The sequence below is a fragment of the Salvelinus alpinus genome, chromosome 23, assembly GCF_045679555.1.
Source record: "Salvelinus alpinus chromosome 23, SLU_Salpinus.1, whole genome shotgun sequence".
In the NCBI taxonomy this organism is placed as follows: Eukaryota; Metazoa; Chordata; class Actinopteri; order Salmoniformes; family Salmonidae; genus Salvelinus; species Salvelinus alpinus.
In genome coordinates, this window is record NC_092108.1 from 5,046,714 (window position 1) to 5,061,961 (window position 15,248).

Below are 15,248 nucleotides of genomic sequence, written 5' to 3' on the forward strand. Positions count from 1 at the left end.
GAGAGAGAGAGAGAGACTGCCCACAAAATGAGGTGGAAACTGAGCTGCACTTCCTAACCTCCTGCCCAATGTATGACCATATTAGAGACACATATTTCCCTCAGATCACACAGATCCACAAAGAATTCGAAAACAAATCCAATTTTGATAAACTCCCATATCTACTGGGTGAAATTCCACAGTGTGCCATCACAGCAGCAAGATTTGTGACCTGTTGCCACAAGAAAAGGGCAACCAGTGAAGAACAAACAGCATTGTAAATACAACCCATATTTATGTTTATTTATTTTAACTTGTGTGCTTTAACCATTTATACATTGCTACAACACTGTATATATATAATATGACATTTGTAATGTCTTTATTGCTTTGAAACTTCTGTATGTGTAATGTTTACTGTTAATTTTTATTGTTTATTTCACTTTTGTATAATATCTACCTCACTTGCTTTGGCAATGTTAACACATGTTTCCCATGCCAATAAAGCCCCTTGAATTGAATTGAATTGAATTGAGAGAGAGAGAGAGAGAGTGTGTGTAAACGTTAATATTTCTGCTGTTATAGGGAAAGCAATAACACAACATCAAAGATCTACATTTTTTATTGTAATGTCTCAACTATATTCTATTCTATTATATATTATAACTTTATTCATTCATAATTAAACATGGTCCAACAGTTAACATAATTTTAATCAAATCTGAACTCTATTCTACCTGAATTTCTGACAGCTATTAAAACCTCATAACAATACCTATCTAAAATAAAACTTATTTTGTAGAACAGTTTTATTTGCAAAGGAAGAAGATTTCAGAACATCATAATTTATTCTAATTTTCTCTCCAGTTATACAAAACATTTTTCTTTCAAATAGGTGCTATTCAAATCTACACAACATTTTTGTTTGTTTAAACAAATAGTATCTACGTCTTTTTCTATTGAAAGTATTTGCTGTTGCTACATTACAAAAAAATGGAATAGTTTGATCTGAATATGGAGTTATTTTGTGGTTTTAAAGAGTCTTTCTCGTGTTTTTATTCTGAAAAGTGAAACATCACTGTTTCCCCATGGCTTTCTGATAAGGGCTCTCATGTATACGCCTGTATGGACCTGTATACACCTGTATGGACCTGTATAGACCCAGCTACAGAAAATGCCTCAATCATAAATGAATGGGTATTATATACAGTACCAGTCCAAAGTTTGGACACACCTACTCATTCCAGGGTTGTTCTTTATTTTTTTCCTTATTTCTACATTGTAGAATAATAGTGAAGACATCAAAACTATGAAATAACACATATGGAATCACTCATCAGACCAAAAGGACAGATTTCCACCGGTCTAATGTCCATTGTTCGTGTTTCTTGGCCCAAGCAAGTCTCTTCTTATTATTGGTGTCCTTTAGTAGTGGTTTCTTTGAAACAATTCAACCATGACGGTCTGATTCACGCAGTCTCCTCTGAATAGTTGATGTTGAGATGTGTCTGTTACCTGAACTCTGTGAAGCATTTATTAAAAACCCTGGAATGAGTAGGTGTGTCCAAACTTTTGACTGGTACAGTAGATATATAATATACTGCTTCTCTGCGTCGTGGTATATTTTTCAGAGAAATGTACAGACCATTGTTGTTTATCGCTTACATAGAAATGACCGGACAGAGTTCTGTCTATAGTTCTGTAGGAACCATAGTTTCGGTCCATGTTCTCCAGGGGACCCTAATTGGTGTTGAACATTACAACTCTGTTGAAGAAGTGGGGGCTATTTCCATCACACCTTCTCTTTCTCCCTCTTCTTTCCCGTCTGTCTCCCTGATCTCCTTCTGGGTGCACCATGTCTCTCTCCCTTCTCTCTCCATCTCCTTCTCTCTCCCCTCCCTCTCTCTCCCTCTCCTTTTCTCTCCCCTCCCTCTCTCTCCCCTCCCTCTCGTCTCTCTCTCTCCCTCTCCTTCTCCCTGTCTCTGATCTCCAGACATCCTTCTGGCTGCACCTTGACTCTATAGGTCAGTTTTGATCCCTGTCTTCTACTGCCTATAACATCCATCTACAATGATGAGACACGAAGAGATAGTTCTAGAGTTCTGTGTAGAGATCTGTCTAGAGTTTATGTGTCGTGAAGAGTTATGTAACTCTCCTCTCCCGAGTTCCTTCTGGCTGTACCTTGACTCTATAGGTCAGTTTCGATCCCTGTCTAAAGAGATTGACATGACGATTGAGACAGATCTGTCTAGAGTTCTGTTAAAGAAGAGCTAAGGGTGACTCTCACCCTCTCTCTTTTTCCTTGAGCTGCTTCTGATTCTGCTACTACTTCTTCTTCCTGATTCGAGTCAGGCACACAGGAAGTCATTACATCTGGTGCCTCGAAGGAATCTCCGTCCACTGTTTCCAGTTTGATGTATCCCTTACTGTTCGAACACTCCAGACGCGTACAGCTGTACCGACGAGCCCGGTCGCCTTGACGACAGACGGCCACGGTGAGGCTGCATCGTCGCGCCGACTGGGGCTGGTCCCCCCCTGCGCTGGAGAGGGAGTTGAGTGACAGGCGAGATCCCATCCCCGTCATCGCCCTGAAAACGGGAGATGGGGGGAACAGTTGGTAGCCTTGTGGGGTGAGGGTCTGTACTTGTAGCGCCTCATCTGGTTCAGTTAGGGTCATGACGGTACCACCCTCATATTCCCGGGGATTCATCGAGGTCCTCCTTGAAGACTCCGTCTCTTTAGTACACAGACATTGACTATAGGATTCCTGGGGATTCATCGAGGTCCTCCTTGAAGACTCCGTCTCTTTAGTACCCAGACTTTGACTATAGGATTCCTGGGGATTCATCGATGTCCTCCTTGAAGAATCCTTCTCTGTAGTATCCAGACTTTGACTATAACCTGCTACTTGCTCTTGCTCAATCCCATTTCCACTAAAATCCTTCACATCTATGGTCTCTTCCTCCTCTCTCTCGGCCTGTCCCCCCTCCTCCACTGCACAGTTGTTAAGTGTGATGATCGGGAGGGTGAAGGCGTTAAAAGAAGAACTGACAATGGATGCTGCACCCTCCCACTGCCTGAGGTACGAGGCCTGCTCTGAGTCCCGCTGTCTGGTGTACGAGACCTGCTCTGAGTCTCGCTGTCTGGGGTACGAGGCCTGCTCTGAGTCCCACTGCCTGGGGTACGAGGCCTGCTCTGAGTCCCACTGCCTGGGGTACGAGGCCTGCTCTGAGTCCCGCTGCCTGGGGTACGAGGCCTGCTCTGAGTCCCGCTGTCTGGGGTACGAGGCCTGCTCTGAGTCCCACTGCCTGGGGTACGAGGCCTGCTCTGAGTCCCGCTGCCTGGGGTACGAGGCCTGCTCTGAGTCCCACTGCCTGGGGTACGAGGCCTGCTCTGAGTCCCGCTGTCTGGGGTACGAGGCCTGCTCTGAGTCCCACTGCCTGGGGTACGAGGCCTGGTCTGAGTCCCACTGTCTGTGGTATGTCGCCTGCTCTGAGTCCCACTGTCTGGGGTACGAGGCTTGCTCTGAGTCCCACTGCCTGGGGTAGGGTGTCTGCTCTGAACACCTGATTAGATTAGACAAAATAAGATTAGAAAACTTTAATTCAGGTAAATTCAATACAACTTTATTTATCCCCTCAGGGCGCCTGGTCCACCTGATTAAAACATGAAAACAGCATTCGTTTAGAATAGGTTAGAACACGTTTATGTCCTCAATGAGGCAATTCATTTTGCAGCATACAAAAACAACATACAATGTAGCCTCGTTCGACCATCCGGATCATGCAATGTGAGAGCAAGAATGTGAGCAAGAATGTGATATGCTCATATCTATAAAAACAGAATCTGATCTACACATATCTAGGGGAACAGAATCTGATCTACACACATCTAGAGGGACAGAATCTGATCTGCACACATCTAGAGAAACAGAATCTGATCTACACACATCTAGAGGAACAGAATCTGATCTGCACACATCTAGAGAAACAGAATCTGATCTACACACATCTAGAGAAACATAACCTGATCTGCACACATCTAGAGAAACAGAATCTGATCTACACACATCTAGAGGGACAGAATCTGATCTACACACATCTAGAGGTCCAGAATCTGATCTACACACATCTATAAAAACAGAATCTGATCTACACATATCTATAAAAACAGAATCTGATCTACACACATCTAGAGGAACAGAATCTGATCTACACACATCTAGAGGAACAGAATCTGATCTACACACATCTAGAGGAACAGAATCTGATCTACACACATCTAGAGAAACAGAATCTGATCTACACATATCTAGAGGAACATAATCTGATCTACACACATCTAGAGGAACATAATCTGATCTACACACATCTAGAGAAACAGAATCTGATCTACACACATCTAGAGGAACAGAATCTGATCTACACACATCTAGAGGAACAGAATCTGATCTACACATATCTAGAGGAACAGAATCTGATCTACACATATCTAGAGGGACAGAATCTGATCTACACACATCTAGAGGAACAGAATCTCCCTGACCAAGGCCCTTCTCCCCCGATTGCTCAGTTTGGCCGGGCGGCCAGCTCTAGGAAGAGACTTGGTGGTTCCAAACTTCTTCCATATAAGAATGATGGAGGCCGCTGTGTTCTTGGAGACCTTCAATGCTGCAGACATTTTTTGGTACCTTTCCCCAGATCTGTACCTCGACACAATCCTGTCTCGGAGCTCTACGGACAATACATTCGACCTTTGTTTTTTGCTCTGACATGCACTGTCAAATGTAGGACCTTATATAGACGTGTGTACCTTTCCAAATCATGTCCAATCAATTGAAATTACCACAGGTGGACTCCAATCAACTCGTAGAAACATCATAAGGATGATCAATGTAAACAGGATGCACCTGAGCTCAATTTCGAGTCTCATAGCAAAGGGTCTGAAAACTTAAGTAAATACGTTTATTTATTTATTATATAAAAATGTATAAAACCTGTTTTCGCTTGGTCATTATGGGGTATTGTGTGTAGATTGATGGGGGAAAACATGTATTTAATCAATTTTAGAAAAAGTCTGTAATGTAACAAAATGTGAAAAAAGTCGTGGTCTGAATGCACTGTAAAATTGCGTATAGTACCATTAATATTCCACATTTTTATCATAAAAAAACATCTGCCCGCAGACCACCAGTTATAAGAATGTGATCTTGTCTAATCAGGATGGTCGAACGAGGCTATAAAAATATACAGAACCAGTCAAAGGTTTGGACACACACATTCAAGGGTTTTTTCTTTATTTATTACTATTTTCTACATTGTAGAATAATAGTGAAGACATCAAAACTATGAGGTAACACATATGAAATCATGTAGGAAACAAGAAAAATTTGATTTTAGATTCTTCCAAGTAGCCACCCTTTGCCTCGATGACAGCTTTGCATACTCTTGGCATTCTCTCAACCAGCTTCATGAGGAATGCTTTTCCAACAGCCTTGAAGGACTTCCCACATATTCTGAGCACAGCCTGAAGATGTGTTGGGTCATTATCCTGTTGAAAAACAAATGATAGTCCCACTAAGCGCAAACCAGATGGGATGGCATACCGCTGCAGAATGCTGTGGTAGCCATGCTGGTTAAGTGTGCCTTGTACTCTAAATAAATCACTGACAGTGTCACCAGCAAAGCACCCCCACACCATCACACCTCCTCCTCCATGCTTCACGGTGGGAACCACAAATTCTTTGCAGCAATTCGACCATGAAGGCCTGATACACACAGTCTCCTCTGAACAGTTGATGTTGAGATGTGTCTGTTACTTGAACTCTGTGAAGCATATATTTGGGCTGCAATTTCTGTCGCTGGCAACTCTAATGAATTTATCCTCTGCAGCAGAGGTAAGTCTGGGTCTTCCATTCCTGTGGCGCTCCTCATGAGAGCCAGTTTCATCATAGCGGCTGATGGATTTTGTCACTGCACTTGAAGAAACTTTAAAAGGTCTTGACATTTTCGGGATTGACTGACCTTCATGTCTTAAAGTAATGATTGACAGTTGTTTCACTTTGTTTATTTGAGCTGTTCTTGCCATAAAATGGACTCTGTATTTTACCAAATAGGGCTATCTTCTGTATACCACCCATACCTTGTCACAACACAACTGATTGGCTCAAACGCATTAACAAGGAAAGAAATTCCACAAATTAACTTTTAACAAGGCACGTCTGTTAATTGAATTTCATTCCAGTTGACTAACTCATGAAGCTGGTTGAGAGAATGCCAAGTGTGTGCAAAGCTGTCATCAAGGCAAAGGGTGGCTACTTCGTAGAATCTCAAATATAAAATACATTTTTTATTTGTTTAACACTTTTTTGGTTACTACATGATTCCATATGTGTTATTTCATAGTGTTGATGTCTTCAGTATTATTCTACAATGTAGAAAATAGTAAAAAATAAAGAAAAACTCTGGAATGAGTAGGTGTGTCACATTTTGACTGGTACTGTACATGCAGACAAAATCACACATTTTAAAACAACAGACTTGTAGGTCTACTGTACCTGCGCTTCTGGTCTCTGTAGATGCTATACACACTTTCCGGGAACGTCTGGTGATCTCTGGACCAGCTCCGCTGCCGGCCCGCCATTGACGGTCGTCTATACTGCTGCTCACTGCTACCTAACTCCTCCTGGTGGCTTGACACGGTAGTGGAGGGCCAAGGGCTGCGACCAAGCTCTAGCATCTCGCCAGGATTGAACGAACCCGAATTTATGTCCACACTGCCCCTGGACTGCACATAGTTCACTAGTCCGTTAATCGGCGAGTAGTCCTTGGTCCGTGTGCTGTGGAGGTCGATGACCGTGGAGTAGATATCTCTGAGGTTGATGACTTTGGTCTTCTGGTCTCTGTTCTCGTGAAGCACAGCGTTAGCGCAGATGAAGAGGAAGATGCCAATCCCCATCACTAAGGGTCCAAACACCTTCAAGTTGTCTGAGTAGAGATAGCTGTCCAGGAACTCAGTGAGAAACCCACCTGAGGGAGGACGAGGACTTGTAGACACAGGTACAGGTTGAGTAACACTTCCATTCATAACATCACTCGTCTGATTTGTCAACTCAGCACTCGTCTGGTTGGTCAACTCCCCAACAGTCTGGTTGGTCAACTCCCCAACAGTCTGGTTGGTCAACTCCCCAACAGTCTGGTTGGTCAACTCCCCAACAGTCTGGTTGGTCAACTCCCCAACAGTCTGGTTGGTCAACTCCCCAACAGTCTGGTTGGTCAACTCCCCAACAGTCTGGTTGGTCAACTCCCCAACAGTCTGGTTGGCTGTGTTGTTGTCCTTGTTATTGTTCCAGGTGACAGACACCAGGGGGCTCTTGGAGTAGCTCATCCTGCCGTTGTCTCTCCGCTCCTCCGCTGGTGATACCCTGGATGCATACCCCTGGCTGTGGCCTTCGTGTGGCCAGTAGCCCAGTACAGCCATGGCTATCCCCAGCATCAACACCAATACCCCCACCGCAGCCACCAGCCCAGATGGGGAACACAGGTTGAGTTTCCCCTTCACCTGAATTCATAAACAGACAGACAGAACGTCATTACCATGTTAGCTTCTGGAACATCTAAGGGTGTGTCCCAATAATCTCTCCTTCCTCCTTAAAAGTGTACACTTGTTTACTACCTCCCACAAATGTAAAAGTATTTAAAGGTGTTAGGTTAGAGGGAGTTTCCATATACCAATAATTTCCTTTCAAATCCATGAAGAGAAGTGAAGAAGACAACTGCACATGTTAGGAGAAAGGAGAGATTATTGGGATGTAACCTAAGATAAAACCAGATACATTACAACAGAGCATTATGGGTACTGTAGTTTGTAGTCCATCAAGCTACCCACCACTACCACATCGTTCTAAACCAGATACAATACAACAGAGCATTATGGGTACTGTAGTTTGTAGTCCATCATGCTACTCACCACTACCACATCGTTCTAAACCAGATACAATACAACAGAGCATTATGGGTACTGTAGATTGTAGTCCGTCCTGCTACCCACCACTACCACATCGTTCTAAACCAGATACAATACAACAGAGCATTATGGGTACTGTAGTTTGTAGTCCATCATGCTACCCACCACTACCACATCGTTCTAAACCAGATACAATAGAACAGAGCATTATGGGTACTGTAGTTTGTAGTCCGTCCTGCTACCCACCACTACCACATCGTTCTAAACCAGACACAATACAACAGAGCATTATGGGTACTGTAGTTTGTAGTCCGTCCTGCTACCCACCACTACCACATCGTTCTAAACCAGATACAATACAACAGAGCATTATAGGTACTGTAGTTTGTAGTCCGTCCTGCTACCCACCACTACCACATCGTTCTAAACCAGATACAATATAACAGAGCATTATGGGTACTGTCATTTGTAGTCTGTCATGCTACCCACCACATCATTCTAAACCAGATACAATACAACAGAGCATTATGGGTACTGTAGTTTGTAGTCCATCATGCTACCCACCACTACCACATCGTTCTAAACCAGATACAATACAACAGAGCATTATGGGTACTGTAGTTTGTAGTCCATCATGCTACCTACCACTACCACATCGTTCTAAACCAGATACATTACAACAAAGCATTATGGGTACTGTAGTTTGTAGTCCATCATGCTACCTACCACTACCACATCATTCTAAACCAGATACAATACAACAGAGCATTATGGGTACTGTAGTTTGTAGTCCGTCCTGCTACCCACCACTACCACATCGTTCTAAACCAGATACAATACAACAGAGCATTATGGGTACTGTAGTTTGTAGTCCATTATGCTACCCACCACTACCACATCGTTCTAAACCAGATACAATACAACAGAGCATTATGGGTACTGTAGTTTGTAGTCTGTCATGCTACTCACCACTACCACATCGTTCTAAACCAGATACAATACAACAGAGCATTATGGGTACTGTAGTTTGTAGTCTGTCATGCTACTCACCACTACCACATCGTTCTAAACCAGATACAATACAACAGAGCATTATGGGTACTGTAGTTTGTAGTCTGTCATGCTACTCACCACTACCACATCGTTCTAAACCAGATACAATACAACAGAGCATTATGGGTACTGTAGTTTGTAGTCTGTCATGCTACTCACCACTACCACATCGTTCTAAACCAGATACAATACAACAGAGCATTATGGGTACTGTAGTTTGTAGTCTGTCATGCTACTCACCACTACCACATCGTTCTTCTTCTTCCTCTCTGCTAGTTTCCTCTTCCTCTGGTTCTCAGCGTGGTTCTTGGATCGCTGGGAGTCTTGGCGCCGGTTCATACGCAGCAGACCGCCCGTGGCAATCATGGCGACGATTTGATTGGACGACAGGCTTGTCAATCAACCTGGGGGAAGAGGCAGGAGAAGAGAGGAGAGTCAGTTGTATTGAATTAAAACACACACATAAAAAGTGACTTTGTTCTCTGAAGGGTCAAATTTTGCTCCTCAATACATCCCCAAAATAATGGATTTATCCTGCATACCACCACAAAAAATTCTGGTCTTACTTCAGAGATGTCTTTTGATATAAATAATAAATAGTACATATGATATTACATCAAAACAGATTTTATTTAAACAACATTCATCTAAAAAAATATGGATCGATAGAATGACTCCTGAAAACTGTGTTGCTTAGACAGAGAATCATGAGGATGTTAAATGGGAAAAAGGCAGAAGCATTTCTATATATTCAGTAGGATGTTAAATGAAACCTCTGAAACCCGTGTGTCCAGACTACCACCCATCAGGCTGGTACGCTGCTGTCTTCTCATCTCTTCTCTGTGTCCAGACTACCACCCATCAGGCTGGTATGCTGCTGTCTTCTCATCTCTTCTCTGTGTCCAGACTACCACCCATCAGGCTGGTACGCTGCTGTCTAATCTCTGTGTCCAGACTACCACCCATCAGGCTGGTACGCTGCTGTCTTCTCATCTCTTCTCTGTGTCCAGACTACCACCCATCAGGCTGGTACGCTGCTGTCTTCTCATCTCTTCTCTGTGTCCAGACTACCACCCATCAGGCTGGTATGCTGCTGTCTTCTCATCTCTTCTCTGTGTCCAGACTACCACCCATCAGGCTGGTACGCTGCTGTCTTCTCATCTCTTCTCTGTGTCCAGACTACCACCCATCAGGCTGGTACACTGCTGTCTTCTCATCTCTTCTCTGTGTCTAGACTACCACCCATCAGGCTGTTACGCTGCTGTCTTCTCATCTCTTCTCTGTATCCAGACTACCACCCATCAGGCTGGTACGCTGCTGTCTTCTCATCTCTTCTCTGTGTCCAGACTACCACCCATCAGGCTGGTACGCTGCTGTCTTCTCATCTCTTCTCTGTGTCCAGACTACCACCCATCAGGCTGGTACCCTGCTGTCTTCTCATCTCTTCTCTGTGTCCAGACTACCACCCATCAGGCTGGTACGCTGCTGTCTTCTCATCTCTTCTCTGTGTCCAGACTACCACCCATCAGGCTGGTATGCTGCTGTCTTCTCATCTCTTCTCTGTGTCCAGACTACCACCCATCAGGCTGGTACGCTGCTGTCTAATCTCTGTGTCCAGACTACCACCCATCAGGCTGGTACGCTGCTGTCTTCTCATCTCTTCTCTGTGTCCAGACTACCACCCATCAGGCTGGTACGCTGCTGTCTTCTCATCTCTTCTCTGTGTCCAGACTACCACCCATCAGGCTGGTACACTGCTGTCTTCTCATCTCTTCTCTGTGTCTAGACTACCACCCATCAGGCTGTTACGCTGCTGTCTTCTCATCTCTTCTCTGTATCCAGACTACCACCCATCAGGCTGGTACGCTGCTGTCTTCTCATCTCTTCTCTGTGTCCAGACTACCACCCATCAGGCTGGTACGCTGCTGTCTTCTCATCTCTTCTCTGTGTCCAGACTACCACTCATCAGGCTGGTACCCTGCTGTCTTCTCATCTCTTCTCTGTGTCCAGACTACCACCCATCAGGCTGGTACGCTGCTGTCTTCTCATCTCTTCTCTGTGTCCAGACTACCACCCATCAGGCTGGTTCGCTGCTGTCTTCTCATCTCTTCTCTGTGTCCAGACTACCACCCATCAGGCTGGTACACTGCTGTCTTCTCATCTCTTCTCTGTGTCCAGACTACCACCCATCAGGCTGGTACACTGCTGTCTTCTCATCTCTTCTCTGTGTCCAGACTACCACCCATCAGGCTGGTACGCTGCTGTCTTCTCATCTCTTCTCTGTGTCCAGACTACCACCCATCAGGCTGGTACGCTGCTGTCTTCTCATCTCTTCTCTGTGTCCAGACTACCACCCATCAGGCTGGTTCGCTGCTGTCTTCTCATCTCTTCTCTGTGTCCAGACTACCACCCATCAGGCTGGTACACTGCTGTCTTCTCATCTCTTCTCTGTGTCCAGACTACCACCCATCAGGCTGGTACACTGCTGTCTTCTCATCTCTTCTCTGTGTCCAGACTACCACCCATCAGGCTGGTACGCTGCTGTCTTCTCATCTCTTCTCTGTGTCCAGACTACCACCCATCAGGCTGGTACGCTGCTGTCTTCTCATCTCTTCTCTGTGTCCAGACTACCACCCATCAGGCTGGTACGCTGCTGTCTTCTCATCTCTTCTCTGTGTCCAGACTACCACCCATCAGGCTGGTACGCTGCTGTCTTCTCATCTCTTCTCTGTGTCCAGACTACCACCCATCAGGCTGGTACGCTGCTGTCTTCTCATCTCTTCTCTGTGTCCAGACTACCACCCATCAGGCTGGTACGCTGCTGTCTTCTCATCTCTTCTCTGTGTCCAGACTACCACCCATCAGGCTGGTACGCTGCTGTCTTCTCATCTCATCTCTGTGTCCAGACTACCACCCATCAGGCTGGTATTCTGCTGTCTTCTCATCTCTTCTCCTTCTAGCTCTCTGTTTCTCTCTCTCTCTTCCCACTGAATCAACTTTATTTTCATGTCATTTCAACTAGATAGGGTACCATTTGGAACACAGTAAGATTGTCTTCATGCCTGGTCCGACCTCGACTCCCTCAATATAATCCCACTAATCACTCCTCATTATCCGTGCTCTAGGGTTCACATTGATGAATAACTTATTGCACAAATTATTATTCACAGCAGCAATTAGGGGACACTTTTTCATAGAAGGATTTGAATATTCGATTTTGATTTTGATTGTCTGACAGTTATATAACTCAGTGAAAGAGGAGCTGATTGTGCCATTATTATATCAGGGTGAAGAAGAAGAGTGAAGAAGAAGGGTGAAGAAGAAAAATGAAGAAGAAGAGTGAAGAAGAAGAATGAAGAAGAAGAGTGAAGAAGAAGAGTGTCTTTATTAGTGTTTCTACACTGTGTTGACTAAAGCTCTTCTTTTTGTCTACTCTCTCTCTTTCTGTAGACGTCCAAAACCTCCAGCTTGGAATCTGTCTGGGAACTGGGGCTCCCAGGGATTCTGAAGTAGGAACAATAAGGCATATACAGAAAGACATTCCTAGACAGATAGATAGAGAGATGTGCCCAGATGGGTGTTGGGAACAAACAGTCAACCTGCACTGAAGAGAGACTATGTGGGCGGCAGATCACTTTGGTCAGAGAGAGAGACAGAGAGAGAGAGAGAGAGAGAGAGAGAGAGAGAGAGAGAGAGAGAGAGAGAGAGACAGAGAGAGAGAGAGAGAACGGGAGGGAGAGAGAGAGAAAGAGAGAGACAGAGAAAGAGAGAAAGAGAGGGAGGTTGGCTATACTTAAACTCTTTAACATCATCCTCATCTCTGACATCATCATTCTCATCTCTGACATCATCATCCTCATCTCTGGCATCTTCCACAATATTTGGAACCAAGGACTGATCACCCCAATCCACAATAGTGGAGACAAATTCAAAATACATATCAACGAATTGGCGAGAACACTAGAACAGTCAGCAGCATCTACTGTAGCCTCATCTTACTAGAATCTGAAGTCAAATGTCTACTGTTTATGACGATCTGGTGCTTCTGTCACCAACCAAGGAGGGCCTACAGCAGCACCTAGATCTTCTGCACAGATTCTGTCAGACCTGGGCCCTGACAGTAAATCTCAGTAAGACCAAAATGTTGGTTTTCCAAAAAAAGGTCCAGTTGCCAGGACCACGAATACCAATTCCATCTAGACACCGTTGCCCTAGAGCACGCAAAAAAACTATACATACCTTGGCCTAAACATCAGCGCCACAGGTAACTTCCACAAAGTTGTGAATGATCTGAGAGACAAGGCAAGAAGGGCCTTCTACACAATCAAAAGTAACATAAAATTTGAAATCCCAATAACAAACTTCACCCTAACCCTCCAATACTAACCAAAACACACATATCCTCACACTAACCCTCCAATACTAACCAAAACACATATATCCTCACACTAACCCTCCAATACTAACCAAAACACACATATCTTCACACTAACCCTCCAATACTAACCAAAACACACATATATCTTCACACTAACCCTCCAATACTAACCAAAACACATATATCCTCACCCTAACCCTCCAATAATAACCAAAACACACATATCCTCACCCTAACCCTCCAATACTAACCAAAACACATATATCTTCACCCTAACCCTCCAATACTAACCAAAACACATATATCTTCACCCTAACCCTCCAATACTAACCAAAACACATATATCCTCACACTAACCCTCCAATACTAACCAAAACACACATATCCTCACAATAACCCTCCAATAATAACCAAAACACACATATCTTCACACTAACCCTCCAATACTAACCAAAACACACATATCCTCACCCTAACCCTCCAATACTAACCAAACACACTTGAGTTGCACACATGCAGACTTTGACGATAAAACATGCACAGTTCTCGCTGAGGTCAATGTCGACCCGAATGTGTGTTGACATGACGTGCTGAAGTGGCTATTTAGGATGCAGACACTACACATGTAATTCAACTTAATTTGATTTTCTCTTAGCCTTCTACGTACCACTGCCAAAAGTCGACTAGCCACTGCTAGTGCACTAGTCACTTCCCATGCACTCACTGACTGAAATAACCACAGGTCGTCAATGTCCAGAGGCTAGAGGGCAGAGCCCAAACAAATCAGGTTCACAGTGACATTTCTTATTTAGGCTATTGTCAAATTGCCATTGTAAATACGATTGTAATAAAAACATGGCAGATTATTGAAATAACTACAAAATCGATCGCTTTTCTTATGAAGTGGTTTGGAAATCAAATAGCCTGACATGCACATATTGAAAATGTTTGAACACCATCTGCGCCTGCGTCTAGTAAGTTTTAAAGTGTGATTGCAATATACAGATGTAGGATCTTAATTTGAGCCAGTATGCTATGGAAGGAAAATAATCCTGTAGTAACAATATGTGTTTAGGGCTCCCGAGTGGCGCTGCGGTCTAAGGCACTGCATTTCAGTGCTAGAGGCGTCACTATAGACCTAGGTTTGATTCCGGGCTGTATCACAACTGAGTCCCATAGGGCGACGGACAATTGGTAACATAAATAAATGAAATAAAAAAAACAGGAAATGTGAATTATTTTGTGGATTGTTATTATTGGACATTTTTTTGTAGGGATGGGTACATTTTCCCTTAGGGCAAATCAAGTCTGACAATTTAAAGTGGAAATTACTCATTTTAGAAGCCTTTTTAAGCCTTGAATACACTACAAGGTAGAATTTCCTGCTATGCAGGACAATTGTAAGCAAACAAAAGAGTGACCGAATGAAGATCCTACATCTGTAGCCTAAACATAAAGCTTCAATAAATCTCTGACAGTTAAACATGCAGTACGTAAAACAACATAAATCCTACCGACTGTCTTAGCAGGAAATGGTTTTTGTTCCTGCATCCTCCAAAGCGTTGTGTCTGGGGCTGTGTGTAATTCGCCGGTCTCTCTCTCTCTCTCTCTCTCTCTCTCTCTCTGTGTGCTCTCCCCTCCCTAGTTGCGTCTCTGTGAAACCAAAGCGGGAACAGTGAGTGATCTTCGACTGTATTCACAATATAGACTTCCACAAGGGGCGGAGCAAGCAGCTGCATTTTACATCGGACACGATTATTGGACAATCTGAAAATCAATTTTGCTTGTTCGAAATCAATTTACACTACAGAACGTGTGTGCGATAGATGAATTGCTGCAGTCTTGAAAGGATATCTAGCAGACACTGTGAATC

General features: G+C 43.9%; 1 protein-coding gene across 1 annotated transcript; it reads right to left on the bottom strand.

Moving 5' to 3' along the window:
• Positions 1–585: 585 nt before the first annotated feature.
• LOC139550108 (uncharacterized) lies at positions 586–15,053 on the bottom strand. Its single transcript, XM_071360740.1, has 4 exons — positions 14,890–15,053; positions 9,238–9,401; positions 6,536–7,539; positions 586–3,545 (listed from the first exon to the last, which is right to left on the bottom strand). Exons 2-4 carry the CDS (start codon positions 9,361–9,363, stop codon positions 2,228–2,230), a joined length of 2,448 nt encoding a protein of 815 aa, XP_071216841.1. The 5' UTR covers positions 9,364–9,401; positions 14,890–15,053; the 3' UTR covers positions 586–2,227.
• Positions 15,054–15,248: the final 195 nt, after the last annotated feature.